General features: G+C 48.8%; 1 protein-coding gene across 1 annotated transcript; it reads left to right on the top strand.

The window, feature by feature from the left end:
* The first annotated feature begins 8,420 nt into the window (after positions 1 to 8,420).
* On the top strand, positions 8,421 to 27,164 carry LPCAT3 (lysophosphatidylcholine acyltransferase 3). The gene is made up of 13 exons (XM_077345748.1): positions 8,421 to 8,659; positions 17,487 to 17,594; positions 17,706 to 17,812; positions 17,947 to 18,040; positions 18,546 to 18,583; positions 19,255 to 19,433; positions 19,687 to 19,795; positions 21,521 to 21,607; positions 21,713 to 21,879; positions 24,312 to 24,459; positions 26,147 to 26,305; positions 26,434 to 26,560; positions 26,828 to 27,164. Exons 1-12 carry the CDS (start codon positions 8,539 to 8,541, stop codon positions 26,548 to 26,550), a joined length of 1,434 nt encoding a protein of 477 aa, XP_077201863.1. The 5' UTR covers positions 8,421 to 8,538; the 3' UTR covers positions 26,551 to 26,560; positions 26,828 to 27,164.
* The last annotated feature ends 332 nt before the right edge of the window (positions 27,165 to 27,496 follow it).

Genomic DNA, 27,496 nt, shown 5'->3' on the forward strand with positions numbered 1-27,496 from the left:
CCCCCAGCCCCATAAAAGACTGAATTTTAAGATTAAAAAAACGTCAGAAGATCCGAGTTTCAGAGTCTGAAATCTGGGCTTTTTTTTTTGTATGCAAAGTGTGTGTCCTGCCGTAGAACTTAGAGCCATTCCCCTTATTTGAGTCAAAAGTATTTCATGAATCTCTGTTCTAGGCCTTCAGGAAACCAGAAAGATGAAAAGCTCCCTCCGCCCCGACTTGGCACCAACTCGAAAGCAGCACAGTACATTCTGAAGGTAACATCTGTCAGTCCGTGTGTGAACAAACGTGCTTGGCAGCGAATCAGGACAACAGAAAGCGATCTCGGGGAAACAAGAATGGGAGGGGGAGCTTTGCATAAAGAGGAGAGTTCTCTACCCCCCCCCCCCCCGTTGCAAAATGAACACCATGCCTCAAATGCTGAGGTTGAGATGTCATCGAGAGAGATTCTATAAGGAAATAATTTCATAAGGTCTGTTAAATCTGTAGGTTCGAAGGAAGCCAGGACCACTGGGAGTTTGGTCAGCTCTTTACTGTGATCTCAGCATGGTGTTACAAGATGTTAAACTGAACTGAGGAACCCCCTGAAACTATCCAATGTATATACAGTAGCAAACAATGGATCTTCTCATCAGGGCTCACCATTGGTCAGTTTCGGTTCAAACTGACTGGATCCAGCAGCTGGGATCTAGCCGCACATTGATCAGTTATATCACCTGCTTCAATCCTGCCTCAGACCTGAGGCTCGGCCATTGGGAGAACCACAAATGCAACAGAGTCCACCTTCCATTTTGGATATATGTCATCTGGATTTATTTAGTATTATTTATTGTATGGTGTGTGTGGCGTAGCCAGGATATTGAAGGATTGTCTGGCAGCCAGGCAGGGGACTTTTAGAGGTGGTCTGCTGTTTCCTGCCTCTGCAAAATGATCCCTGATGTTTCTTGGAGGAACGCTGTTAGAGCCACTGGACTCTTTCAGCTCTTTATTAGCGATCAGCTCATAGTACAAAAGTGTACTGAAAAACCCTTGCACAACCCTCCCACCCAATATATACAGTTTGGACACAAAGGGAGATGGCTGCAGGTGATAGGTTAACAGCTCATTTTTAAGCAATTGGATCTCTAGTGGATCTTGCGACAAGCTGCACAGCAAACACTTTTTGAATTACCTGGCTCCTGCGAGGAGGGACCAGCCAGCACAAGCCAATCAGTGGCTAGGAATTACGATCTTGCCGTGGACCTCAAGCTTGGTCTCCCATCCAAATGCCAGCCAGGCCCTGCTTAGCTTCCGAGATCTAAAGGGACTGGGCTTGCCTGGAATATCTAGGTCGCCTGGAAATCAGATATCATAATGGGAGATTTCCAGGTGCTACCTGGAGTTTGACAACCCCAGTATTTTATTTATTTATTTATTTATCATACTTATATACCGCCCTCCAGCCTCCCTTACACTGATTGGTCCTCATTGGCAGAGTGCTCCATCTCTGTTGGTGGCACACCCCCAGGAATGTCCAATCAAGTAGTAGGTGAGTAGTCAGTTTGGATTTTATAAAATTTACTGATTGAGGTCCTTCCCTTTCCAAACCCCACCCTCCTCAGCTCCATCCCTGAAATCTTCAGAGGTGTTTCCCAGCCCAGAGCCAGCATCCCTACAGGGACACTCTAAGCCTACCTCACAGGAATGTTCTTGTGAGAATAAAGGGGTGGTGGTGAAAGAAGCCAAGTTCTGAGTGCAAGATCCAGAAAAATCAATAGAACCAATAATCCCAAAGAATCAGGCAAGAATCCCAGATGAAGCAAAAAAGATAAAACATATTTTGTGCAAAATTGAGAGATCAACAGCAACAGTGCTGTAATACAGATCTCCATTCCAGCAAGACTGGCACAGATCTTGTGTAATTTTCCAAACTTGTCAATGTACAGTTCACACATTCCCATTGGCCATGCATCACCATCATCCAGGTGCACCTCTGGAATGTTTGGATTGGCCACGGTCTTCGGGACAATGGTTCTGACCCTAGCCTGAGAGCCTGGGAAGCACCTCACAGAAGAGGTGCTGTTACAGAGGGCCAGAAATTCATGTTCGAGCAATCTCCCTGGCAATAGGCCCCAATGTCTCCCCTCCACATCTGCACAGTCCTAGATCTGCAACATTTACGGCCTTGAGGATCACAGTAGTCTCCTTGGAGACGGCAAAGGGCCTTTTGTTCTCTTGTTAGCACTGCTCTCCAAGCAATAGAGAAAAAATGGCCACTTTGGAAGGTAAACTCTCTGGCATTATACGCCAATGAAGTCCCTCTCCTCCCCTCCCATCTCCAAACCCTGCCATCCTCTGGCTCCACACACCCCAAATCCCCAGGTATTTTCCAACCTGGCAACTTTAATGCCATGTAGCCCCTTGCCACATGCCATGGATTCAGGTGATAAGCAAGCCAGAGCTGTAGGAGCTATCGGGCTCTAATCCTCTTTTCCGGATTTCCCTCCCCCCCCCCCCCCGTCTGACTCTAAGCACTCACCCTCACGCTATAGTCTATTCCCAGAAAGCCCAAGATGCCCTTCACAAGATTACTTCTTACTCTGCATGTTATGGCTCTAGCGAATACTTCTGGCAGCCTTTGGGCCACTAGGCATACAATTGTAGATTCCGCTTTGTTCTGGCTGTCCTTTGAAGATAAAAGCCTTTCTGCCCTAGGAATAGCTAATGGTGGGAACCTGGTGTATTGGTGGGGGAAGGGGAGCGTCTACATGTACCCCAAGACTGGGCAAGCCAGTTGTTCTTAGCAATAGACTTCTATCATGATACTTCCAGATGTAACCTCTGAGATTTAATAAAACAACTCCAAACTCTTTTTTTATAAAGAATGTCTCAGTAGTCTTATGAGAGACACGCCTTGGATTGTGACATTTAGACTCAAGTTTGGTCATAAGTGATTTGGCTAGCCTCCAAGGTGCACAGGTGCATGGCCAGAACTACCAGTGGGTAGAAAAAAAGGGGGAAAGCCCGCTAGTTGATAAGCTAGGGATGCCATTTTCCAGGTTGGACTTGGAGATCCCCTGGAATTCTAGCTCATCTCCAGACAACATGGACCAGTTCCCCGGGAGAAAACGGCTGCTTAGGAGCATGGACTCCATAGCATTATACTCCATTGAGGTCCCTCCCTGCCCTAAATCTCGCCCACTCCCAGCTCCACTCCCAAAGTCTCTAGGTATTTCCCAACCCAGAGCTGGCAACCCTATGATAAGCCCTGATGACGCCTTCCCAAAAGAGCCAATACTAGGAGTGACTACAGTTGAGCAGGGATGTGTGCCGGTTTCCTACATGTGGGCCAGAATGCTGCAATACAGATTGCCAGGGCGGCTTCAGTGCTATTCTTCAGCTGTTGTTGCTCCTCCCCCTGGTTACCAACGGAGTTCCGTTGCCGAGCAGAGAAGACATTCGCTTCAGCCATCCCATCCTGGGGTTGCCACAGCCTTCTCTGTCTCATTCCTGGTTCATTGTTTGCAGAAGTAGACGCTGGGGCGGGAGATTAAGACAACCCCCTACTGTGTGCATTTTAAATCACTCACGGGTATTCTCTGTGGGCATTCTTTAGCAGAGTGGATTCTGCTTTTGTTTCCTTTTTTAAGGGTACAAGACTCCCCCCCCCCAAAAAAAAATAAGACCCCTTCCCCCTAAACTAGAATTGCCAACTCTGGTTTGGAAAATTCCTCAAGCTTATAGGTGGTGCCTGAGGAAGGTGGAGTTTGAGGAGGGAAGGAAGTTCAGTAGAGATGTGATGTCACTCTAGGACTTCAAGTTCTTTTAGAGTCTATGGTATGCCACAGAGTCTGCACCCTAAAGCTGTCTTCTCCCCAAAGGACACTGATCTCTGTAGTCTGGAAATGTACTTCCCAGTGAACTCCAGGGTTTGCCTGGAGGTTTGCAGCTGTGCCAAAAAGGCGGCCCACACTGCTGCATGTTTACTAAGGCAGGGGTGGTTAACCTGTGGTCCTCCAGATGTTCATGGACTACAATTCCCATGAGCCCCTGCCAGTATGTGCTGGCAGGGGCTCATGGGAATTGTAGTCCATGGACATCTGGAGGACCACAGGTTGACTATCCCTGGACTAAGGGACTTAGAATCACCTACTGTAGAATCTGCAGGAAATGCTGAGGTCCCCTCATTGCCCAAACCACATTTTCTGCAGATTTCACCCGAAATCTCCAGGCGTTCTGGATCCTGGATTTGGCAAGTCTACAACCATCATATTATAAAAATAGATTAAATACACATTTCATTGCACAGTGCTAAGCTAAGATATACCAAACCCCCTTGTGTCCCATGCACAGTATCAAAAAATATGTCGCAGAGAACAAAAGCGACCTTAACAAAAAGACCTGACACATTTTGATCTAATTGGTTCATCTGCAGACGTGTATTTAATATATTTGTATAATAATAATTTTCAGATTTCTCAACTTTTCTGGTTTCTGGCTGGTTTCACAGTTTGCTTCTTTTCCCTTCCCTTTTTTCATTTTCTGGTGCTGATTGATTGATTGATTGATTGATTGATTTGGATTTGTATACTGCCCTCCCAGCAAGCCAGCTCAGGGCGGTGAACAACAATTACAGTAGAAATAGTGGGAATTAAAATTAATATTTATTTATTATTTATATCCCACTCCTCCTGACAAAGTCAGTCCAAGGCGGCTTATACAAAAGAAAAAAGGTAAAATACAAGAATCCCCATTTTAAAAATCCCCTTAATTAATACCCAATAAATAGCAATACAATTACATGAAAACAGTACAAAACCATTGAGAAACCACACTCCATAAACGAGCAGGATCAAATGAAATGTTAGCATGATCTCAGTTCAGATGTGAGGGTATTTGTTTTATGGGAGGGAGACATTGATATTGAGGGTGGACTTCATCAATAGGATATAACACCATAGTCCACCTTCCAGGGTAAACTGGTCTCCATTGTCCAGAGATGAATTCTAATTCTGGCAGAAGGCCAGCTCCTCAATGTTGGTAACCATATCCAGGGTCCCATTGCCCCCCCCCTTCCAAAGATCTGTGCAGGACGTCTTGTGGGGGGGGGATACCTGGAATTCTGGTGAGGAATCTGGCAGGACTGGGGGGAAAAACTCAGCCCCCCCCCTCACAAAGATTGCTTAGAAGCAGGGAAGCCAAGAGCTCTTTGATATGCGGAGCCCTGAGGCTAATCTCCCCAATTGACCTCTTGAGCAGCTCTGGGTGAGAAAAGCCGTACCAGCTGAAATTCCTTCTTATGTAACTCTGAAGCCTACAGGGCGACTGCAATATTTTGCCCCTGTGTTGGGAGGTTCCTGGTGGGTGATGGTCATGACCAAGCCCTGTGGCAAATCCAGCGACTCTAGTTTTATACAGCTGCCCCTTCCGATCAGACGAGCTGCCTCGTCTGAAGAGCTAGACCAGGGATTCCCAAACGGGGGTCCGTGGACTCCTGGGGATCTGTGGGAGCTCCAGAGGGGGTCCACAGCCTTTCCCCTCATACCTTAATGCAGGGGTAGTCAACCTGTGGTCCTCCAGATGTTCATGGACTACAATTCCCATGAGCCCCTGCCAGCAAATGCTGGCAGGGGCTCATGGGAATTGTAGTCCATGAACATCTGGAGGACCACAGGTTGACTACCCCTGCAAAAGGACTTGGCCACAAGCTGCCTTCACCCAGAGGGTTCAATGGTTAGGCTGTGGGTGTAAAAATCCAAAGTGTGTGGGGAGCCAGTTGGGTTGTGGTATGGGGAAGTCTGGGGGGGGGTCTTCTCAGTTCCTTCCGTTCTTTCAAGTCACAAATGAGGCAGAGCCACCGTAGTAGTAATAAAGGCAGGGGGAGGCAGCAAAAGGAGAGCAAAGGGTGTGAGTGGTGATGGCACTTCCATGACATGTCACTTCTGGGGGCATGGCAGGGAGGCGTGGTCAGCTGACATCACTTCTGGGGGTCCTTGAAGCCTGAAAGTGTATTTCAGGGGCTCCTCCACAGTCAAAAGTTTGAAAAAGGCTGAGCTAGAAAGTCAGAGGGAATCCTGGTCCCATTGCAGGCTCCGGGTAGTGAAAAGCAGGGTATAATAATACCAACTCTTCTGCAGAGAAGGGTGTGGCTGTGTGGAAGCAAGGTGTGCTATAGACCTTGCTGTTGGTGCCCTGGATTGGCCTCCCGCTCTCCACCACCCCGCCCCCGGTCCCCAGCCTGAAAAAGGTTGGGGACCACTGGCATACAGTCCACCTTTCAAAGCGGCCATGTTCTCCAGGTGAACTGATTTTTGTCATCCCTTGGCGGAGTACAACTCTACTGATTCAGGGAGGGTTTCTGTGAGAGGGATCTTCCTCATCCGGGATAGCTGAGACCTCCTGGCTTGGTGTAGTGGTCATTCATTCATTCATTCATTCATTCATTCATTCATTCATTCATATTTATATACCGCCCTCCCCAAAGGTTCACAGTGGTTTGGAACGCAGACTTCTAATCTGGCAAGCCAGGTTTGATTCCACGCTCCCCCACAAGCTTGTGGGGAGAGGGATGGGAAGATGACTGTAAGCCGCTTTGAGACTCCTTCTAATAGAGAAAAGCGGCATATAAGAACCAACTCTTCTTCTTCAATAACATGAGGGCCCTCTCAGCCCCACCTCCCTCACAGGGTGTCTGTTGTGGGGAGAGGAAAGGAAACACGACTGTAAGCTGCTCTGAGACTCCTTCTAATAGAGAAAAGCAGCATAGAAGAACCAACTCTTCTTCTTCTTTCTTATCTTAAAAAAAAGCATTTTACAGCCCCCTGGATCCATTAGGTAAAATACACACAGAAAAAATGTGATAAGCCACTAAGAGCAAAGGTCATAGAAACAAGTAGGGCACACCACTTCAAGAACACTCTCCGCACCCTTAGGCCGTCACAGCTGAATTCTGCAAGTGGATGGTTTGCTAATAACTTCAAGGAATCTTATTGCATTGAGAGTGGCATTCACGTGAGATCGGAGAAAAGAGGCTTTATCTGCCAAGAGTCTACCAAGAGGGATCAGCAGTCTGCTGAGAGAGCAGGTTCCAGTCAGCTCAGGATCCTGCATACAGCAGGCCATATGGGGTGCCAACATCCAGGAGGGGGCTGGAGATCTCCCCAGAATTACAGCTATGATATTATACTCTGGTAGGGCTGGCCAGGTTTGGCCCAATCTCTCTCTCTCGGCCTACCTCACAAGGTTGTTGTGAGAGCAAAAAATACCGTTGCCAGGTCACTCCTGGAGACCTCCCAGAATTACAGCTGATTTCCCAGGCTTATTCAATTCCCCCCGAAAAAATGGCTGCTTTGGAGGGTGGACTCTAGGGCGTCATACTGAAGTTTCTCCCCAGGCTGCGCCTTAAGATCTCCCAAAAATTTCGCAACTGCTGGCGGCCCTGGCAAAGCAGAGGAGGGAAATTTTTACCAGCCACCCTGAGCAGCTTGGAAGAAAGGCAAGATTTTAAAAAAGAAGAGCACGAAATGTTTTAAGTGTGTGTGTGTTTGAAAACCACACGGGGCTCGGCTATTAGGTGCGGGAAGAAATAAATGGACATAACATCTTTCCGCAAACACCTGTTCGGAAGCGGGGGGGGGGGGAAGCATATTGGGACGGCTGAATAATGCATGGCTGGAAATGGAGATTCTCGCTTTTAAGGCCGAAAGCTCTTCGCTCTCCAGACGAGGACAACAAAAGCGTCTGGATCGCTTATCTGCGATCCGCAAAGCTTTTAGGAAAACCAAAAGTGTTCAAGGAGCACCGAATTACAGTAACTTTAAAACGTTTTTCCCCCTCTCATATGTTATTTTTTAAATTGTGAGCTTTGTGCAGCTTGCTGCTGGGATTTCATTCGCGTGGCTTTTGATCCCCGTTCCCATTGTCTGCTAACCACAAAAGAACCTGCCAAAAATGACAAAGGTGCTGACAGACATCCATTCACCACATCTCCACGCGCAGCCTGCCTTCTTAATATTTATAAGCTGAGGGCGGGGCCACAGCGCCACACTGACAGATCTGCCGCGCGTCCGTCGGTCTCCCTTGGAAGCCGCGCCCACTCCTCCTTTCCGCCTCGTGCCCGAGAGTAACCTCGGGAACGCCTCCTGCTCCTACCCCCTCCCCGCCCGGCTCTCTCCTGTCTCAAGACAACCAATGGGAAGCCGAGCTCCGCCTCGCGCACCGAGGACCGCCCTTCCTTTCCCAATAGGAAACGGGCTGGCCCCCCCTCCCAATCCGCGCCAATCGGACACCACCCTCACGTGCGTGCGCGAGGCGGAGGGAGGCGGGGTCGCGCGGGGGGTAACCTTTGCCTCAGTTAAACGTTGAAACCTCGGGCCCCGCCCTTCTGCCACCTGTTAGCCAATGAGAGGCGGGAGCCGGGAGGCCCGCGGCCAATAGGCGCGGGGAAGGAGGCCGAAAGGGGCGTGGCCCAGGCGCGGGGGCCGCCGCCGCGGTGGTGATGCTGCCGCTTTCGGCTCCTGCCGGTTTCTGAGGGGGGCCGGCGGAACGGCCCGGCGGACAAGATGGCAGCGGCGGAGGGCGGCGGCGGGGCGGCGTTCCGGCTCGGCATGAGCCTGGCAGAGGTTGCCGGGGCTCTGGGATCCTCGGAGCAGGCGCTGCGCCTCATCCTGTCCATCTTGATGGGTGGGTAAAATGGGGCGGCGGGGGCGACACCGCGAGGCGGCCCTGAGGAGCCCTCCCGGCCGTTGGCGGCAGACCTTGTCGCTTTAGCCTACCTCGCGGGGCTGTTGTGAGGGCCGACACCGGGCCAGGAGCGAGCGCGGCCGGTGCCAGGGTTTGAGGCTCTGGAGAGCAGGGTGTGCATTGGGCACGAGGAGGAGGAGAAGGTCGTTGGCATCATCGCCTTATAAGGTTTCCCAGCAGGGCCCTGTTGCCTCTGGCCCCTGTTGCCTTCTGCTGGTCGCTGTGAGCCATGCGAGGATAATTTGACGACCCTGCTCCCTTCCCTTCGGCATGGGTTTGGTCTCCACGCCTCCATTTTTATCCTCGGAATGGCCTTGGGAAGTCCATAGGGCTGGGAGAGAGTGGCTGGCCTGAGGTGACCCAGGAAGTTTCGTGGCGGAGGGGGGATTCAAACTTGGGCCTCCCAGGTGCTAGCCCAGCACGCTGACCGCTAAGCTGTTGCCAGCTGTGGCTTTCCATGAGGCAGCTTCCTGAGTTGACAGGAATCCTGGCTGAGGGCCAGCAAATAGTGGAAGAGGTAGCCTGGTTGTGAATTTCACAGCAAGTTTGACTTGGCTGCCCTTTGGACAGAACGCTGTGGCTTTTTCCTCCCTCTGATTCTGCATGGTATCTCCCCCCCCCCCATTTTGCAGACCACTCCCCTTGACATTTGTAGTGTCTGTAAAGACCTGTGTGCGTGGCTAACTCCCTTATTTTTAATCCCTCTGTAGAGGACAGAAGCCCCAAGTGCAGTCTCACCTGCAAATCACCTCTTCTGTACTGTTTTTAAAAGGGTTAAGAGTCCTGTTGCCTTGCACCAGGGGGTCGGCGCCTCACCCTACATCTACTTAAAAACAGTATAAGTCTAAAGCTGTAAGCACCTAAGAATGATGTCTAATTATAGGAACAATGTGCTGGGATGGATTCTAAGACTGCACTTCTACAGGTAGTTATGTGGAAGTGAGACTTACTTTAGGGTCACGGGATTTCCACTTGGGACTGTTGAGCAAACTTTGGGTGAGGAGCAATTTATGCCGAAGGGATCAGTGTAATTTTAAAATGGAAGAGAATCTAAGCATCAGAGCGGAGATGTCTGTGGAGATACCATCTGGAGTGGCTGGCTCTGCTAGGTTTTCTGAGTCATTAGGAGACTGATGGGACTAGTTTGAACGAAACTGAGGAGACACAGTAAGGCTTAAGATGTAGGCTGTCCCAAATGTCCCTCAAGTGATAAATGCTGTCCTTGGGGCAATGCTTCTCCCAAGTTTTTCAGCTCTAAATTTATTCCATCTTTTAAGCCTCCCGAGTCACAACCGTAATTCCTTGTGCCACTAAGCACACACTCTCTTCAGACCGATCTGTAGGGATGCATCCTAGGGCAAGATGAGTAAAGGACACCAAGTCATCTCGAATGTCGGAAGAATTCAAGTTCTGTGTTCAGGCTAGCCGGCTAGAGACAGGAGGTGGATGGTCTATCCCTAGAAGACTCGCCCAACTACATATATGAAATAAAGATGACCCTTCAGTCTAGGTTTCACATAAATTTAAAAAGTGATGGCTTTTATGTGTGAGTGATGCATGTCCCAGAACTGAGGGAACAGGGAAAGAGGTAGACAAGGGATAGCCTGATGATATTAGATGAACCACTAGATCAGGGGTAGTCAAACTACGGCCCTCCAGATGTCCATGGACTACAATTCCCATGAGCCCCTGCCAGCAAATGCTGGCAGGGGCTCATGGGAATTGTAGTCCATGGACATCTGGAGGGCTGTAGTTTGACTACCCCTGCACTAGATAGTCACCCAGGCCACTGCACCATGCTGGCAAGATGAAGGTGTGTGGGACTTAATCCTGTGCAGAACGACATGGACATGTTCAAGGCAGCAGTGTTGGAAAACACCTCAGGTGTGTAATGAATTGTGTCATTGGACAGACTTGCAAAACATTAGGATCCCAAGAAGATACACAGGTCTGAACAAGCGTACACCTTTGGAAAGCATTCAGATCGACAGGTTACACGGGGTGTCAAGGTGTGACTGTCCTACTGACAGGATGGCCTGGGAATTATGGGTTATGACTGGCTGTGGAATAGGCTGAGGCAGATCTGCTGATTTTGCTAATAGCTGCAATGTAAGCAAGGGAAGAATTCCTTAAGGAGCAGTCAGTGTCAAGATCCAACATCAGTTGCCCGTGGCAGGACATACCCTTGAACCCGCATGGCTTTTCTCTCTCTCTCTCTCTCTCTCTCCCTGAATGTTTTAGCTAACAAAAAGGCTCCAGTTCAGAAATGTTTGGATTTTTAACAAAATCCTCACTTGCTGGAATTCTGAACATTTCCTCATTCTCATTCCATCCCATAGCCATGACAACCATTTCATTCCCAGTGTAACATAGTGACTGCACTCTCAGGGTTTGTCATATCTTCATTTTCCCTTCTCTTAGGTCTTCATCCAGGAGAGTCAGCTGCCTTGCAAGTGAATGCACACACACACACGCCATACTCCAGGCTTGCCTCTCTTTCTTACCCACAAAGTTTCTCATTTCTGCTCTTCCTTCTCATTTGGGTCACAAACGTCTTCACTAACTTCCTCCCCATCTGTCTCCTACCTGATCGCTTTACCGCTGAAGTTGGATTCAAAGCATTTGTGGCCTCTTCTCCTCCAGTCAATGCTCAGTCCTCCACAATGTCTCACCTCATTTTTAATCGGGGCTGTACATTTCTGAGATTCGTCTGATGGGAAAGTGCTTAGACCCACACCTTTGGAATGGGTTTGCTCTCCTGTTTCAGAGTGTGGTTATTGTTTTGTCTGCCTGTCACAATTTTTATACCACTCTCCCTCCATGGAGGCTAGGGTGGTAGTGTGCATGATTTTGAACCTCCTCCATTTTATCCTTGGGACAACCCTAGGAGGTAGGTCAGGCTGAGAGAGTGATTGACCTAAACTCCCCTAAGGGTGTAATGGATAAGTTTTATCCCAGTCCTAATTCAAAATTCTGCACATCACACCACCTCTTTACCTGATTTGTTGTCCTGTAAAGTTTCTGAGAGGGCCTCTTGTGGCGCAGGGTGGTAAGGCAGCAGACATGAGGCTGGGAGTTCGATCCCAGCAGCCGGCTCAAAGTTGACTCTGCCTTCCATCCTTCCTAGGTCAGTAAAATGAGTACCCAGCTGCTTGCTGGGGGGTAAAAACGGTAATGACTGGGGAAGGCACTGGCAAGGCCACCCTGTATTGAGTCTGCCAAGAAAATGCTAGACGGTGTCACCCCAAGGGTCAGACATGTCTCGGTGCTTGCACACAGGATACTTTTATCTCTACCTTTAAAGTTTCTTGAGATGCTTGTAGTATTTCAGTAGTTGAATTTCTTTGGTGTGTAAATATTATGGAATAGCTGCTTACCCTCTTCCCCACTCGCCTGATCTCCCCCACCACGCTTCTTCCAAGACACACAACCATGTTTTGCTGTGCAGTGCTACAACTTCTGGCGAGCTGATGTTTACTAGAGACCCGAATGAAGCTGGGAAGAGGCTGGACTTGCCCCCCCTCCCTCCCTGGCCATCTAGGTGCCGTTCTGTCAGTCACATAGTAATGCCTACAAGCATGCTACCAGCTGCCTAATAGCAGTACTAAAGCGTCTCCTCTTGCTGTTCCTCCCTTCCTTATGGTTTCCGGAAGGTGGTAATAGAGCCTGCATAGTAAGTCCTGTGCCGTGATTCTGTCTGAAACAATAAACGGGGAAGAAACAATATGAGTTAGGCCGCCTCTAGCCATTTACGCAGACTCTTGCTTTGCAAGGAAGCAAGGGGAACTGGGCAGCTTCCACAGGGTGCCGCCTGCCATCTATCCTCTTTGGCCCACATATCTACCAGCAAAGGAGAGCATTAGGTAAGATGTGGGCTTAAGCAGCCACTGGGCACACCTGCTTGACAGTCAAGTATTTGTTACCTGCTTGTTCTCAATCCAAAGTCTTGGGGTCACAGGCTTCTATGTATTTGGATGTGGAGTATTGTGACACAAGCACATATTGAGATTATTGCCATTACGTGAATTGATTGTCTCCGCGTGCTCAGAGGCAGGGGTTGTACAACAGCCCAAGAATTAAGTTTCCTTACTACAGTCTGCAAAATGTGAAATAGCTAAGTTTCTTCCAGAATCCCTATTCTGTAGGCTTATGAAGATAGGGTTGGGAGGAGAAAGGGTGGGCCCTGTCCGGGATAAAAACTCCAGGGCCAAGCAGCAAAGCGCAGTTCCCCATTGGCTGCTTGGCCCGGACTCGCCAAGAGTCACCGCTCAGAGTAAGAAGCCTTCCCTGATGGTAAGTTCGCTGGCCGGCTTCCCCTCGCCCTCGGGAAAGGAGCAGGGACATCACGTCGAAGACGCGGCATCCCTGCTCCTTTGCCGCCCTGAGTCACTTTACGCTGGGGGGGGGGGAGCCGCGGTAGGCGGGGGCCTTCTCCCAGGCCCAGGAACAGCCTCGCCGCGTCACAGACATGGCCAGGCTATTCCTGGGCCCGCCTTACATCCCTTCCCGCTAGCGCCCGCTGTATTTTTCTTACAGCGGGCTTAAATTCTAGTGAGTACTAAAACTCAGTAACTGACAAAGCAGACTTTGAATCCAGTGACCCCTTTAAGACCAGCAAAGCTTTATTCTAGGTATAAGTTTTCCTGTGCATGCACACAAAACTTTATACCTAGAATAAAACATGGATGGTCTTAAAGATGCCTCTGGATTCACACTTTGTTTTGCCGCTAAAGACCAACACAGCTACCCGTCGGAATCTAATTCACATTATAATGTGCCTGAGAGATATTGTGAATTAGTTGTCAGGTGTCACTTTCCAGCTTGAGAAAGTGGAAGTATAGTTAGTTGTTTGTCTTCCCTGTTACCCCCCCCCCCCCCCACATCTAGAAGTTGATAGTAAAATCAAGCCATCGTTGGCAATGGAATGTGTGTGCCAATCATTTCTTTTGTTTCTAAGTAAATGGGTTTGGCATTTTCCTTTGATAATGGTGAAAAATCTGTGTGGCCAGAAGTACTTTAAAAGAAATGAATGCACACATCCGAGGCGGCAGTTGTTGCAACAAAACTTCCTCAAACGCTCTTAAAGCCATGGGCTGTTTCCAGCCTTAAGATCCCGGGCTGCTGTCGATAAACCCTGTGAAAGCTTCAGGCAGGACAGAACAAGACCGAAAGGTTTAGAACCTTTGATTCCATCAGTAACTCATTAAGCTAGATAAGCCAGGGTGATTCAGTGGGTAGTGTTGTGGAGACATCCTTAAGCCTCCAGCTCAGTGGTTTATCAATGTGGTATTTTTTGCCCATTTAACAAAGAGGAAGAAGAAGAAAAGTTGGTTTTTATACTCCGCTTTTCACTACCCAAAGGAGTCTCAAAGTGTACAATCACCTTCGCTTCCTCTCCCCACAATAGTCACTCTGTGAGGTAGATGAGGCTGAGAGAGTTCTGAGAGAACTGTGACTGGCCCAGCTGGCTGCAGGTGGAGGAGTGGGGAATCAAACCCAGTTCTCCAGATTAGAGGCTACCACTACCCCAAAAAAGCAGAGCTCCTCCGCCTTGCAGGATTGTTGTGTGGACAAATGAGCAAAGTCATAGCTTTATCAGCTGTCTCACGTTAACCTAGAAAGCTTTGTGGAAGGAAAGTGGACCTGGACAACAGCCCCTAAAACAAAGCGGTTTTTCTCAAGGCAAGCAATTTGTGTTCAAAAGCAGGAACAGGGCGTGGCTGTGCTGTGAACAACTAACACCTCATTAAACAATGAACAAGCTCACATGTTTATTAAAATTCTCCTTTAAATTTGCTTGGGTTTTTATTGTGCGTGTGTGTTTGTTGTGGTTAACCAGAAGGGGCGGCAGGATGTCGGTCATAATAGAAAGTCCCCATAGGCAGACTGCAATAGTTTTAAAGTAGGGGCCTCGTGCAGGTTTATAGCGCCAACCAATTAATGTCTATTGAGAATCCCACTGTGTTTAGTGGGACTTGCTTCCAGGTTAAGTATGCACAGGATTGCAGCCTCAACTCAGTTAGACCTTACTGCGATCCTCGTCAAAGACTCCTAAGTAAACTCAGCAGCTATGGGGTAAGAGGACAAGTCCTCCTGTGGGTTGAGAACTGGTTAATTAGCAGGAAACAGAGTGAGGATAAATGGGCAGATTGCGTGGTGGAAGGTGATAAGCAGTAGGGTATTGCATGGCTTGATACTAGGTCCAGCACTTTTTAACTTGTTCACTAATTATTTGGAGTTGGAGTCGGCAGTGAAGTGGCGAAGTTTGCGGATGACACTCAGTTGTTCAGGGTGGTGAGAACCAGTGAGGACTGTGAGGTGCTCCAGAGGGATCTGTCTAGGCTGGACAAGTGGGCATCAGTGTGGCAAATGAGACTCAGTGTGAGCAAACACAAAGCAACGCATTAGACCCCAAAGTCCCAACTATAAATATACATTGATGGTGTCCAAAGTGGCAGCAACTGACCAGGGGGGAGATCTTGGAGTCGTGGATGATAACTGACTTGGTTAAAATGGCAAATGCAATGAAAACAAGTCAGCCAGCATTAGAAATACTGGGTAGGGTTCTGGTCCCTGCAGTTCAAAAAAGATCTTATAACACTGAAAAAAGTGCCAAAAAGGGCACTTTTTATTAAGGGGATGAACCCCTTCCCTGTGAATAAAGGTTAAAGAGCTTAGGGCCTTTGAGCTTTAAAGAATCAATGACTGAGGAGTTGGCAGGATGTAGATTTACAAAACTATGCCCGGGATAGCGAAGGTAGAAAAAGTATTTTTTTTCCCTACCTTTCTCACAATGCAAGAACTTGTGAGCACTCGATAAAAGGAATGAGTGGTGGGGCTTAGAACAGGTATGATGTGATTGCTCAGTCCCTGATAAACTTGTCTTCTTGGATCAATGGGGATCTTAATCTCTTTTCCCAGATCTCAGTACAGAATTGGTTCAATAGCCACATTTCTAGCCTCGCTATGATCAAACATGGCTTTTATAGTCCCATGATCTGTGCAGAGCATAGAGATGGAGAAAGATGGTAACTCCGCTGGCTCGTGAACAAGCAGAGAGATGGAGAAGAACCAGCTTTTGGTCTAGGATAGTGTCATGCCGTGCTTCAGATTTAAGATACCTACAAAGGGCTCAGTGGAGAGCTCTATTATGTTAGAGAGATGGAAGGGAAGCTGTGTTCTCTCTTCTGTTGCCCAAAGAGATTCTGTGTCATCAGGAAGTGAGTCAAGAAATCCCTGGTGGTCTTGTTAGCAACTTCATGCTGGGCAGCCTGAGTTGAGAACATCCTTTTGTGCGAGGACCCTTGGGATGGCACAGGATGGGTCTGTGCCCCCTACAGACTGAGAGAGGCGGGTACAGGCTGCTCAAGCATGGCATGGGAGAGAATTGGGGCCATGTTCTGAACTGGAAAGCAGAGGAGCATGTGGTGCATCCAAACCTACAGCACTGGGATGGTGACGAAAACTTGCTTCTAGTGACCCCACCCACTGAAATGAAAGGCATTGAGATGGGTGCCTGTTCCTCTCTGCATGGTCGTGTCCTGGTTACTTGTTTGCATTAGTGTAATAGGCTCTTTGAAGCTGACTTCTAAGAAATGAAGACTTATCACCATCCAGCTGGATTACCGTCAGTCATGTTAAAGAATGCATGCACACCCACTACAGGAAAGTATTTCTCATGATAACAAGGGAGAAGGAGTCCTCTGCTACAGTGAGTGAAATACCACTCGGTTCTTTTCAGCAACTAGTAAAAAGTGACCTTGGCAATACATGTTTTGCCACACCGGTTCATGTTTCTAAGATGTTTCCTTCTGGGTTTTTGCTGCCTTATTGCTTATTGGTTTGGCATTTCCCCTCCCCCCCCCCATATTTCCACATTGTGCTGTACACCTAAATGCTGATTCATGTCATTGGGAGCTGTCTGAGCATTAGTTTCACGAAGCTTAACCTTTTTAGTGTAGTATTGTAAAGTTTTGCCGAGAGTTGCTGATAAGCAATGCATGGAGAATCTTTTTACAGCTGTTTTTCACTCTGAAGAAAAGTTGTCCAAAACCTGTCATGCAAATGGATTGTAATGAAAAGAGTTGTAACTAAATGGATTGTGCTCACCCAGGTACCTCTCTGTGTCGCTTTTGTCCGTACAGGTCCCATGATTCCCAGGACAGGCATTTTGGGCAATCAAAGGGGTCCCTTCTCCCTTTTTCCCCAATGGAAAATCTGGGTTGGTCCAACCTCTAGTTCATTTAGTTTTAGAAACCGCTCTGATGAGACACCCAGAATGAAACCTGACAAAACTAGCTCACGCAACAACAAAAAGGAGCAGGAAGAAATAAAATTATGGAGAGGGAGATCTTGACAGAGGCCAGATCCATGAAAGAGAGACCTTCAGCTGCTTCATGGTCACCTGGCAGAAAGCAGGTGACCTCAGCAGGATTTTCAGTGACCGCTTCTTCTCACTGTAGAAAACTCTCCCTTGGTCTTTGGTCAATATACTTATTCTATATTGGTTTTGACTTACAGCTTCTTAGGGATAGGTGGTGAAATCATATAGGGCAAGCCAGAAGGACTGTCACCATTATAAGCATTACATGGCAATTTTCCTGGGTAACAGTTGTATCTCTGTCTAGTAGATAAGTATTTCCTTCCTCCCTTGTTTCTGTTACCAAGGTTGAGCGAGGCAGAAGCTGCAGCTGTCCAAGCCTGTGGGCCGGGGAACATAAGGTTCTGTTTTAATGGGATCCCTTTATGGTGTGCTTCTCTCTTCCAGGCTACCCTTTTGCCTTGTTCCAGCGCTCATTTCTCTTCCAGAAGGAGATCTACCTCAGTCACCTATACAACACATTAACGGGGGTCTCACTGGCCTACTTCAACTTCGGTAAGGGGGTGGGGAAGTTGGATACATGCCTCTTCAGCACAGAGTGTGAGAGGATGCCCGCGGCCCCGCATCTCTGTAGGACTCATCCTTGCCTTTTGTTTGCGTTCGCAGGACCCCAATGCTGCCACTCCTTCATATGTGTCTTCATTCAGTTTCTCATACTGAGGCTCATGGGCCGCACAGTCACTGCCGTTGCCACGACCTTCGTCTTTCAGATGGTAAATGTGTCCCTCCCCCTCTGCAGCTCTCTGGGGGGCGTTGTGTTCTTGCTCACTTCTGCAAGGGCTGCTGGGAAACGGGGGAACGACATTACCTAGGAATGGACTTTTTATCCATGGCTGTTGTCTTTCAGGTATACCTGATGGCTGGCTACTACTTCACTGCTACAGAGCACTACGACATCAAATGGACCATGCCGCACTGTGTCTTGACTCTCAAACTGATTGGTATGTCTGCTGCATCTTTTTATTTTTTGGGCTGCCAATTCCCTCCTGTCCTCAAATCTTGCTACTTAGGGGAGGGGGGGGTGTCAGTGCTGGAGATCTCAAAGTGTTCTCCTCGCTCTGTTTCTTTAAAAAATATATTTAGATGTATTTGGACCTCGGTGTACCCTGACCTGGTTAGCCCAGGCAAGCCCGATCTTGCCAGACCCTGGAGGCCAGGCAGGGTCGGCCCTGGTTAGTCCTTGGATGGGAGACCACCAAAGAAGTCTGGGGTCGCTACAGAGGCAAGCAATGGCAAACCACCTCCAGACTTCTCTTGCCTGGCTGCCAGACAATTCATGGGATGGATTGGGATGGATTGATGGATATTGTTCTTCCTTCGAGGAAGCTCAAAGCAGCTCGGCTGAGCCTCCCCCATCTCTTGCAATGCAGCACGGGTCAGATCCTCACCTCCTTCAGTCTGCTTCCACAAGCACTTGAATCACTTTGTATGTTTTCCCCTCTCTAGGTTTGGCCTTAGATTACTATGATGGCAGGAAGGAAGTGGTAAGTGAAATGTATTTTCTTTCCTCTTGAATAAGGAAGTTTTTTTTTAAAAAAAACCCTCTGAATTCAGGGGAATAACATGGAGACCAAAACTGTTACCGACTCGGAACGATCCCTCTTCCAAGCAACTGAGGGGCAAAGATTGCAGCTGAAAGTGAGATGGCTTAAGGGGGGGAAATAATGAAACACTAGAGTTGGTAAAACCTTCTTGGCAAAACACAGGGCCTGTTCTGTCTATTAGGCAATCTTCAGATTGTTGTGAGAGGCAGAAGTATTACCTCTCAGCTGCCTGGACTGTGTTTGATAAGATGGCACCAGGACATTTGTGACGAGGAGAAGGCAGAGCATTAGATTGGAAGCAGCCAGAGTAACGCCATCTTCCGGTCCCCGTCCCCCTGCCCCCCCCCCCCGCATGCTTATTGCTACTCCAGTTGTGCTGGTCCTTGCCTCGGTGTTCATTGCCAGGGTCCCAGGGAGCAGAGGGTACGATCTCAGAAAACGCCTTGTTGCACCAGGAAGCAAAACTCAAAACGTCTGAGACTCCAGAGTGTGTCTGCAGTTATTGATGTCGTAGCCTAACAGGCCAGATGGCTGGGAGTCATCCTCCTGGGGGAGGGATTCTTCAGGAGTCTTGCCAGTAGATGCTAATAGCTGTTTATTTTACAACGCAGGAGGCCCTCAGCCCGGAACAACAGCAGTTTGCTGTACAGGGCGTTCCGACATTATTGGAAGTCTGTGGCTTCTCCTTTTTTTACGGTGCCTTCATGGTGGGGCCTCAGTTCTCAATGACACAATATCAGAAGCTGGTGAAGGGCGAGTTGACAGACGTGCCGGGCCAAAGACCCAACAGGTAACCTCCCATTGCCGAGAATGTCTCAAACACCGTTTATTGGCGCAGTCTTTGTAGGGTGGATGTCATCTGGACAGCATAATGCTTATCTCGTGCCACTCTGGCGCACCGTTCAGCCTTCATCAAGGCCGTCACTTTGTGGGGAGGAGATATTCAAAAATGGATTATCCATTTGTCATCCCCCCCCCCCAACTCCCTGTTGTTTTGAAACACTCTGTGACTTTGTCTGAATTTCTTCCCTGACCTGTCTCAGCTTCGCACCTGCTCTCAAGCGCCTCGTCTTGGGTCTCTTCTTCTTGGTAGTCTACACTATCCTGGCTCCATACATCTCTGATGACTACCTCGTCTCTGATGATTATGAGGTAGGTCGTGCTGGACCAAAAGGAGCACAAACGTTGAGCCGGGAAGAATGCAATCAGAACAAGAAATGTTGAAACGCTTGCTAGAATTTGTGAAACTTCATTCCAAGAACGGCAAAAGAAAACCATTGGTTTTTCCTCTGTGCCTGTTTTTAGTGACAAACTGATCTACAGGAGCTCGGAATAATGGGATGTTTGTGGCACTTAAAGGCCAGTTAGTCCAGTGCATGAATGCCTCAAGCCCTTGCGCATCTGAAGTAGGGGACTTTCACATTAATGCCCTAAATTTATGTGTTTTAAAATACCCCAACATTCTACCATTTAGCAAGTAGCAGGCAACCTCAACGAGGCCTTTTATTTTACTTCACTTATTCCCTGCCATTCTCTTCTGAGTATCAGTGTTATTTACTTCACATATACCTTCCTTGGCAGCCAGTTTGGTGTGGTGGTTAAGAACAGCGGCCTCTAATCTAGAGAACCGGGTTTAATTCCCCACTCCTCCTCCACAAGCTGGGCAGTCACAGTCCTCTTAAAGCTGTCTCAGCCTCGCCTACTTCACAGGGTATCCGCTATGGGGTGAGGAAGGGTAGCTGATTGGAAGCTGCCTTGAGACTGCCTGTGAAGAAATGGGGTATAAAAACCCAACTCTTCTTCTATTTCCCTCCCTAATGGGGATCCAAAGTGACTTCCATCATTCTCTTCCACTTTATCCTCACAACGTCCCAATGTGGTAGACGACCTGAGCAGTTGCAGAATCTGTCACCTGGGCACATGACCAAGTATCAGCTTGCCAGGGGTGTTTACTGTTTACTTGAGCCAGCAGGTGCTTCTTCCTGGAAGAACCTTGGTGGAAATCCCATATCGTCTTCCCATGTGTGTGTTTTGTTCCTGGCCGCCATAAAAGCTTGCAGTGCTGTAGCCTCTAAACAATAGACTGCACCTTGCATCACATTTCTTCCCTAAGCCTTTTGAGAGAATCGTACTTAATCCCAGAAATTCACACAAGTGTGTGGACACACTTCTAAAGTTCTCCACTATTGGTTTTTTATATATTGATATGCTGATGTGAAGCAGAACTGAGCGATCTAGTTGCTCGGCATTCTCCAAACTTTTTCACTTGTGCATATAATCCTTTGCCTGTACCCTATTCTCCATCTCTTGTCAGTCAGAGCCAGAGTAAACATACTCTACTGTCTTTGTCCCCCTGGAAGTATTCACTTGGACTTCTTGAGCCAAATTGCAGCTCTTTCCTAGAGTTCCATCTCTGACAGCCCAGCCCGGTACTGAGAGCTGACACGCTGGAAAGAATGCAGCTATAACTGGCCATTTCTGGACTCTCAGTGTGCTGTAGTGATTAAAAGCAGCAGCCTCTAATCCAGAGATCTGATTTTGATCCTCCGCTCTACATGCAGCCAGCTGGGTGACCTTGGGCCACTCCCAGTTCTCTCAGAGCTCTCTCAGCCCTACTTACCTCACAGATTGTCTGTTGTGGGAAGAGGAGATTACAAGCCCCTCTGAGACACATGAGGCCTGCTGGGTGACCTTGGGCCACTCCCAGTTCTCTCTCAGCCCCACCTACTTCACAGGGTGGGGAGAGGAAGAGAAAGCTGTTGTAGGCTGTTTTGAGACTCCTTTGGGTAGTGAAAAGGGGAGTATAATGAACCCAGCTCTTCTTCTCTAATGCTTGCAGTACAGACCTCACCTGGCTTATTGGCTCTGTCTTTGCAGGAGCAGCCATTTTGGTACCGTTGCCTTTATATATTGATCTGGGGCAAGGTGATCCTCTACAAGTATGTCACTTGCTGGCTGGTCACAGTAAGTATGGAGTCTAGATGCGCACTAAGCATCTTCCGTCGGTTGGGAAGGGCTGCGTTTCATCAAAGGCATCCTGTTCCAACTCTCCGCGGCTCTTTCTTGCAGGAAGGCGTGTGCATCCTCACCGGCCTCGGATACAATGGAAAGGACGAGAAGGGGCACTCCAAGTGGGATGCGTGCGCCAACATGAAAATCTGGCTGTTTGAGACGACACCTTTCTTCACAGGGACCATCTCCTCCTTCAACACCAACACCAACGCCTGGGTAGCCCGGTAAGGCACGATGCTTTGCCCAAATACAAGTGGCCAGTTTTGGCCCAGGTAGCGTGGAAGAGGCAGCTTGGCAAGGGGAAAGGGACGTGGAGACACTGTACACAAACAGCCCCAAACCATTGTGACCATGATTTGGAAAATGTTCAAAGGTCAGGGAAGGCATCTCCATCTTGTGCTACTCCTTGGGCTTCAAGATTAGCCAAAGAACTCTGAGGCAACAATCCCAAGGGAGAAACCCTCACTGCACAGAGAGGACCTTCCTTCTGACCATCTTTTTACCTGGTTTGAATGCAACAGGTTTTTTTCTTAGCACAAACCTCAGTGCCAAATTTTGTTTTCATACAGATAGCTCTGTCTAAAACATTAAGATTTAGGAACAGGGCTTGGTTTTAGGAATACGTTAGGCGCTGTCTACAAAATATGAATAAAGCAGTACCAACTATTTAAATCCAACAATACAAAATGAGCAACGGCCAAATAGCCAGACAACCCCCCCCCCCAAAAAAAATGTTAAATGTAATTAAGGAAAAGGAAAAATGGGCCTTTTCAAAATGTCTGAGAATACACGGCCAAGTGGACTTCTCAAGGGAGGCAAACTAGAACCAGCCTGCTCCTGAGAGGTCCCTGCCAGTCTCTCCCACAAGTTAAGAATTCAGCACAGATTCTCTGATCTCATTTTGGGGAGCTTCATGCAGGAGAAGATTCTTGGTTCTAATTCTCTGTCCTGTGGTATGGAATTGTGGGTAAGGTCTTCGGGGCCATTTAACAAGGCCTTCTACTCAAGCTGTTTATTTTATGGATTTCTGAGTCGCCCCTCTCCTAAAAATGGATCTATAATATACTACTCAGTCGCTCCGTCAAGTACATACCCTCGTGGTCCTGTGGTGTTACAGCAGTTGGGAATTAAATTTTCGGCCCAATATAGACGGGGGGAAATGGCACAGGCAAAAAAGTCTGGCTGGGAGATTCTGCTGCTGCTGAGACTGCTGTCTGATTGTAGTGGGCCTTTACAGGAGATTCCTACAATTTGTCTTCTCCATGCAGTGGCATCTTAGCTGCCATGCTATTTCACCTGAGAGGGGTGGAGACAGACCTGGCAGAGCCTTAGCATTTCCACACAGCAGTGGCCGATGGGGGAAATGGAAGGCTACACATTAAAAATCTCTCCCCCCACCCTACTAAACATTGAGATGGACAGAAGTACCATGGTTTTCCCCAAAGAGGGCAGGCAAGCCCAATACCATCAGATAAGCTAAGCAGGGCCGACCCTGGCCAGTATTTGGAAGGGAGACATCCAAGGACTTGAGTTGTCACGATCTAGGCCAGTGGTTCTCAACCTCCCTGATGCCGCGACCCTTTAATACAGTTCCTCATGTTGTGATGACCCCCAACTATAAAATTATGCCAGTGTACTTTCACAGAAATTAAACCGAAACTGACCACTGGCGTGAAGATCCATAAATTGGGTTTTCTTCCCAGGGTTTCTCAGTCCAGCTCTGCCTCTTGTCCCACCATGCCCATCTTGCTCTTTTCCGCTGCTCCAGACAGATGAACGGTCTTTCTCAATCTAGCCCGCAAAGCTGTTGTGTGGAGGGTGTCCCATTCTCTCCTCCCCCCCCCCCCCGGCCAAGCTGCTTGCCCTGCCGCGACTCCCGTGAAAGGGTCATTCAACCTCTAAAGGGGTCTCGATCCCCAGGGTGTGGATCTAGGGGGCCATAACCCAGAGGCAGACAACAGCAAGCCACCTCTGAACGCCCCTTGCCCGGCTGCCTTGGATCTCCTGCCTAACACTATAGATGCCATATGATAAATAGTGCAATTTCTATATGCTCTCCTATGCACTGGGAAATATCACCTCCATGCAAGGTAGGCATGGGCACGATTCCCAGGCAGAGCTGAAGCCTCAGGTAGAAACTCTGACCTAGGATAACTTCTTAACTGCATGCCATTCTTTGAGGAACACGTACCTCTCCACAAATAAAATGCAGAAATATCAAACCACAAGGGAGAACTTGCAGCTAGTTGCAAGCTGTTTTCTCAACAGTAAAACCCCGCTTCTCAGAAAACCCCGCTTCCCTTCCCTAAAAGCATTTTCAGCTGCACGGACAGAGATCATGTTGAGCAGCTATAAACTTTGGAGGGTCAGCCCTCCTTGACCCCTTCCTGTAGCTTTGCCTGTCACTGTCTGGTCCCAGGGGCATTAATACTCTACCACAGGGGTAGTCAAACTGAGACCCTCCAGATGTCCATGGACTACAATTCCCAGAAGCCCCTGCCAGCAAACACGTTTGCTGGCAGGGGCTCCTGGGAATTGTAGTCCATGGACATCTGGGGGGCCGCAGTTTGACTACCCCTGCTCTACCATATCCCTGGTGATGGCCCTGCTTCTCCCGTGTCCGCCGGACTAAGCTGCTTTGTTCTCCACCCAACAGCTACATCTACAAGCGGCTGAAGTTCCTGGGCAACAAGTTACTCTCGCAAGCCACCTCTCTGCTTTTCCTGGCCATCTGGCACGGTCTGCACTGCGGCTACTTGGTGTGCTTCCAAATGGAGTTCCTGATTGTCATTGTCGAAAGGCAGGTGAGGAGGACACTGCGGAAAGGCAGGCTTTTCTGCTGCCCGGTCGTGCTGGGTTAGAAGGGCCCGATGTTAGTGTGTCAATCACCAGGAAGGATGTGGGAAGTGCTTCTTCAGCAATAACTGCTCAGTGAGCTTCCTCGGTGATAAGAACGGAACAGCCATGGTAGTTCAAGACAGGAGTCTGCCTAGTGTTCTATCTCACACACAGCAAAGAGCTGTTTTTGTACCCCGCTTTTTACAACCCAAAAAAATCTCAAAAGCGGCTTGCAATCGCCTTCCTCTCCTCATAATAGACACCTTGTGAAGGTGAGGGTAGAGAGAGCTCTGAGAGAACTGTGACTGTCCCATGTGGAGGAATCGAACCCAGCTAGTAGCCACTGATAGAGCTTTCCTCTAACCCCTTTTAAAGCTGTCTATGCCTCTGGCTCTTACTGCATCTTCTGGCAGAACATCTTCTCTTGCCCCAGAGGGACAGACCAGAACAAATTGGATGAAATTAATTCAAAAGAAATTCCATCTAAAAATCCGCAAGTTCCTGGCAGTTAGAGCGGTTTCTCGGTGTAACAGGCTTCCTCTGGAGGGGGTGGGTTCTCCATCTTTGGGATTTTTTAAACAGGGGCTGGATAGCCATCTGATGGAGTGGCTGATTCTGTGAAGGCTCAAGGGGGTGGCAGGTGACAGTGGATGAGCGATAGGGTTGTGAGTGTCCTGCATAATGCAGGGGGTTGGACTAGATGACCCATGAGGCCCCTTCCAACTCTGATTATTCTATGATCCTATGATAAGCACGCCCTGTGTCAAGAAGTATTTCCTTTTGTCCATTGTGATACCTCAGGCTACAGTTCAGTGCTCTGCTGCAAGCTTCCAATGGGTGGGCCAGACAACTGAAGCTTCAGCTGACTGAGAGCCAATTCGTCCCACCAGCTAGGAGGTTGACCGTTAGGCCTTTGAGAGCCAGCGTAGTGTCACGGTTAAGAGCAGCGGCCTCTAATCTGGAGAACCGGGTTTGAATCTCCACTCCTCCACATGCAACCAGGGTGTCTGTTGCGGGGAGAGGAGAAAGCAATTTGTAAGCTGCTTTGAGACTCCTTCCAGTAGTGAAAAGCAGGGTATAAAAACCACCTCTTGTTTTCTTGATACCAAAGAAATAGGGAGTCAGTGTGACCACATAGATTTGTTAAAAAAAAAAAAATCCCACTTATCTCCCCCTATAGTGAGACTTTAACGAAGGAAACCTCTAGCTCTAACCTACTGAATGACTGAACATTCTTTGACAGCCCGACTAACTGGACTTTGAGCCGATCTATACAGGGAATATCATGGTGGGATGTAATTCTGTTAAGACGGCTGTAGGTGAAGGAGGGGCCTCTTGTGGCGCAGAGTGGTAAGGCAGCCGTCTGAAAGCTCTGCCCATGAGGCTGGGAGTTCAATCCCAGCAGCCGGCTCAAGGTTGACTCAGCCTTCCATCCTTCCGAGGTCGGTAAAATGAGTACCCAGCTTGCTGGGGGGTAAACGGTAATGACTGGGGAAGGCACTGGCAAACCACCCCGTATTGAGTCTGCCATGAAAACGCTGGAGGGCGTCACCCCAAGGGTCAGACATGACCCAGTGCTTGCACAGGGGATACCTTTACCTTTACCTTTAGGTGAAGGAATTGAAAACAGCACCCTGTAACTTTCCCTTGCAGGTTATCAGCCTGGTGCGAGACAGCCCACCGCTGAACAAGCTGTCCTCGATCACCATCTTGCGGCCTCTCTTCTACCTTATCCAGCAACTGAACCACTGGATGTTCATGGGATATTCTCTGGTGCCATTCTGCCTTTTCACTTGGGAAAAGTGGATCAAGGTACCGAGCAACCCAAATCCCCTTTGGGGAAGGGAACCGTCTCTCGTCCCCCTTCCTTATTGAGAAAGGAGCAGGGGGAGACAAGCAACCGTCTCGCACTGACTCCCCCCCAATGTTTTCCTTTGCAGGTGTACCAGTCTGTCTATTTCTTAGGCCACCTGTTGTTTTTCACACTACTATTTGTATTGCCTTTCGTCCGAAAAGCACTCGTGCCACGGAAAGAGAAGTTAAAGAAAACGGAGTAGCATCCAAAAGGTGAGAGAAGGGGAGGAGTGCCCACGGACAGACGTGCGCCTGGAGCAGGGGTCGTCAACCTGTGGTCCTCCAGATGTCCATGGACTGCAATTCCCATGAGCCCCTGCCAGCGAATGCTGGCAGGGGCTCATGGGAATTGTAGTCCATGGACATCTGGAGGACCACAGGTTGAATACCCCTGGCCTAGAGGACACTGAGCTGACAAAGCAGGGTGGCGGTTTTCACTTCAGCACTTGTTTTTCTTTCCCCTGTCGTTCCCTCTTTCAGATTGTACCGCGTGTGCATTTGTTGCGGGGAGTACAGAAGCATCAGCTGCCAAACTTGCGTCCAAGCCTCGTCTGAGTGACAGAGGGAGGAAGAGAGCACAGGGGCTGCGACCCCCCCGGAAGGAGGAGGAGGGGGAGGCAGGCTGCAGATCCCTCCCCCCGCCCCTCTTACTAGTTGCCTTATCTCTTGACTTCTCCCTTGTGGACACTCCAGTTTCTGAGAAACGTCAGATGATTGTAAAGCACCCGACGCAGCCGCCATCTGGGAACGGAGCCACCGCCTGACTTTTTCTACCTTCCAGTTCTGCTACATAAAATTGGTCCCAGTTGGTTTTTCACATGTGCCTGGAAACTGCTTTCATCCCACCCGACTTGGGCTTTTCCCCCCTTAGCTAATGGAAGCAAGGACACTAGTGGGGCGGGGGCTTGTGGGAATTGTAGTCCATGGACACCCCCTGCACTGAACTATCGGCAAGGATCCTCTCTCCCGTGCTCCATGCGCCAGAACAGAGGGGCCCAGTGTGGTGCCCACAGAATAGTTTTAGAAAATGGACAGAGCAAAGTGACCCTCTTGCCTAGCAAGGCTTCTGACTGGGCGTGTAGTTTTTTAAAAAATCTCACTTTTGTAGGAGCTACACAGCCACCAAGACCTTCTCTGGGTGTCCGAAGA

The sequence above is a fragment of the Paroedura picta genome, chromosome 7 (assembly GCF_049243985.1).
Source record: "Paroedura picta isolate Pp20150507F chromosome 7, Ppicta_v3.0, whole genome shotgun sequence".
Lineage (NCBI taxonomy): Eukaryota > Metazoa > Chordata > Lepidosauria > Squamata > Gekkonidae > Paroedura > Paroedura picta.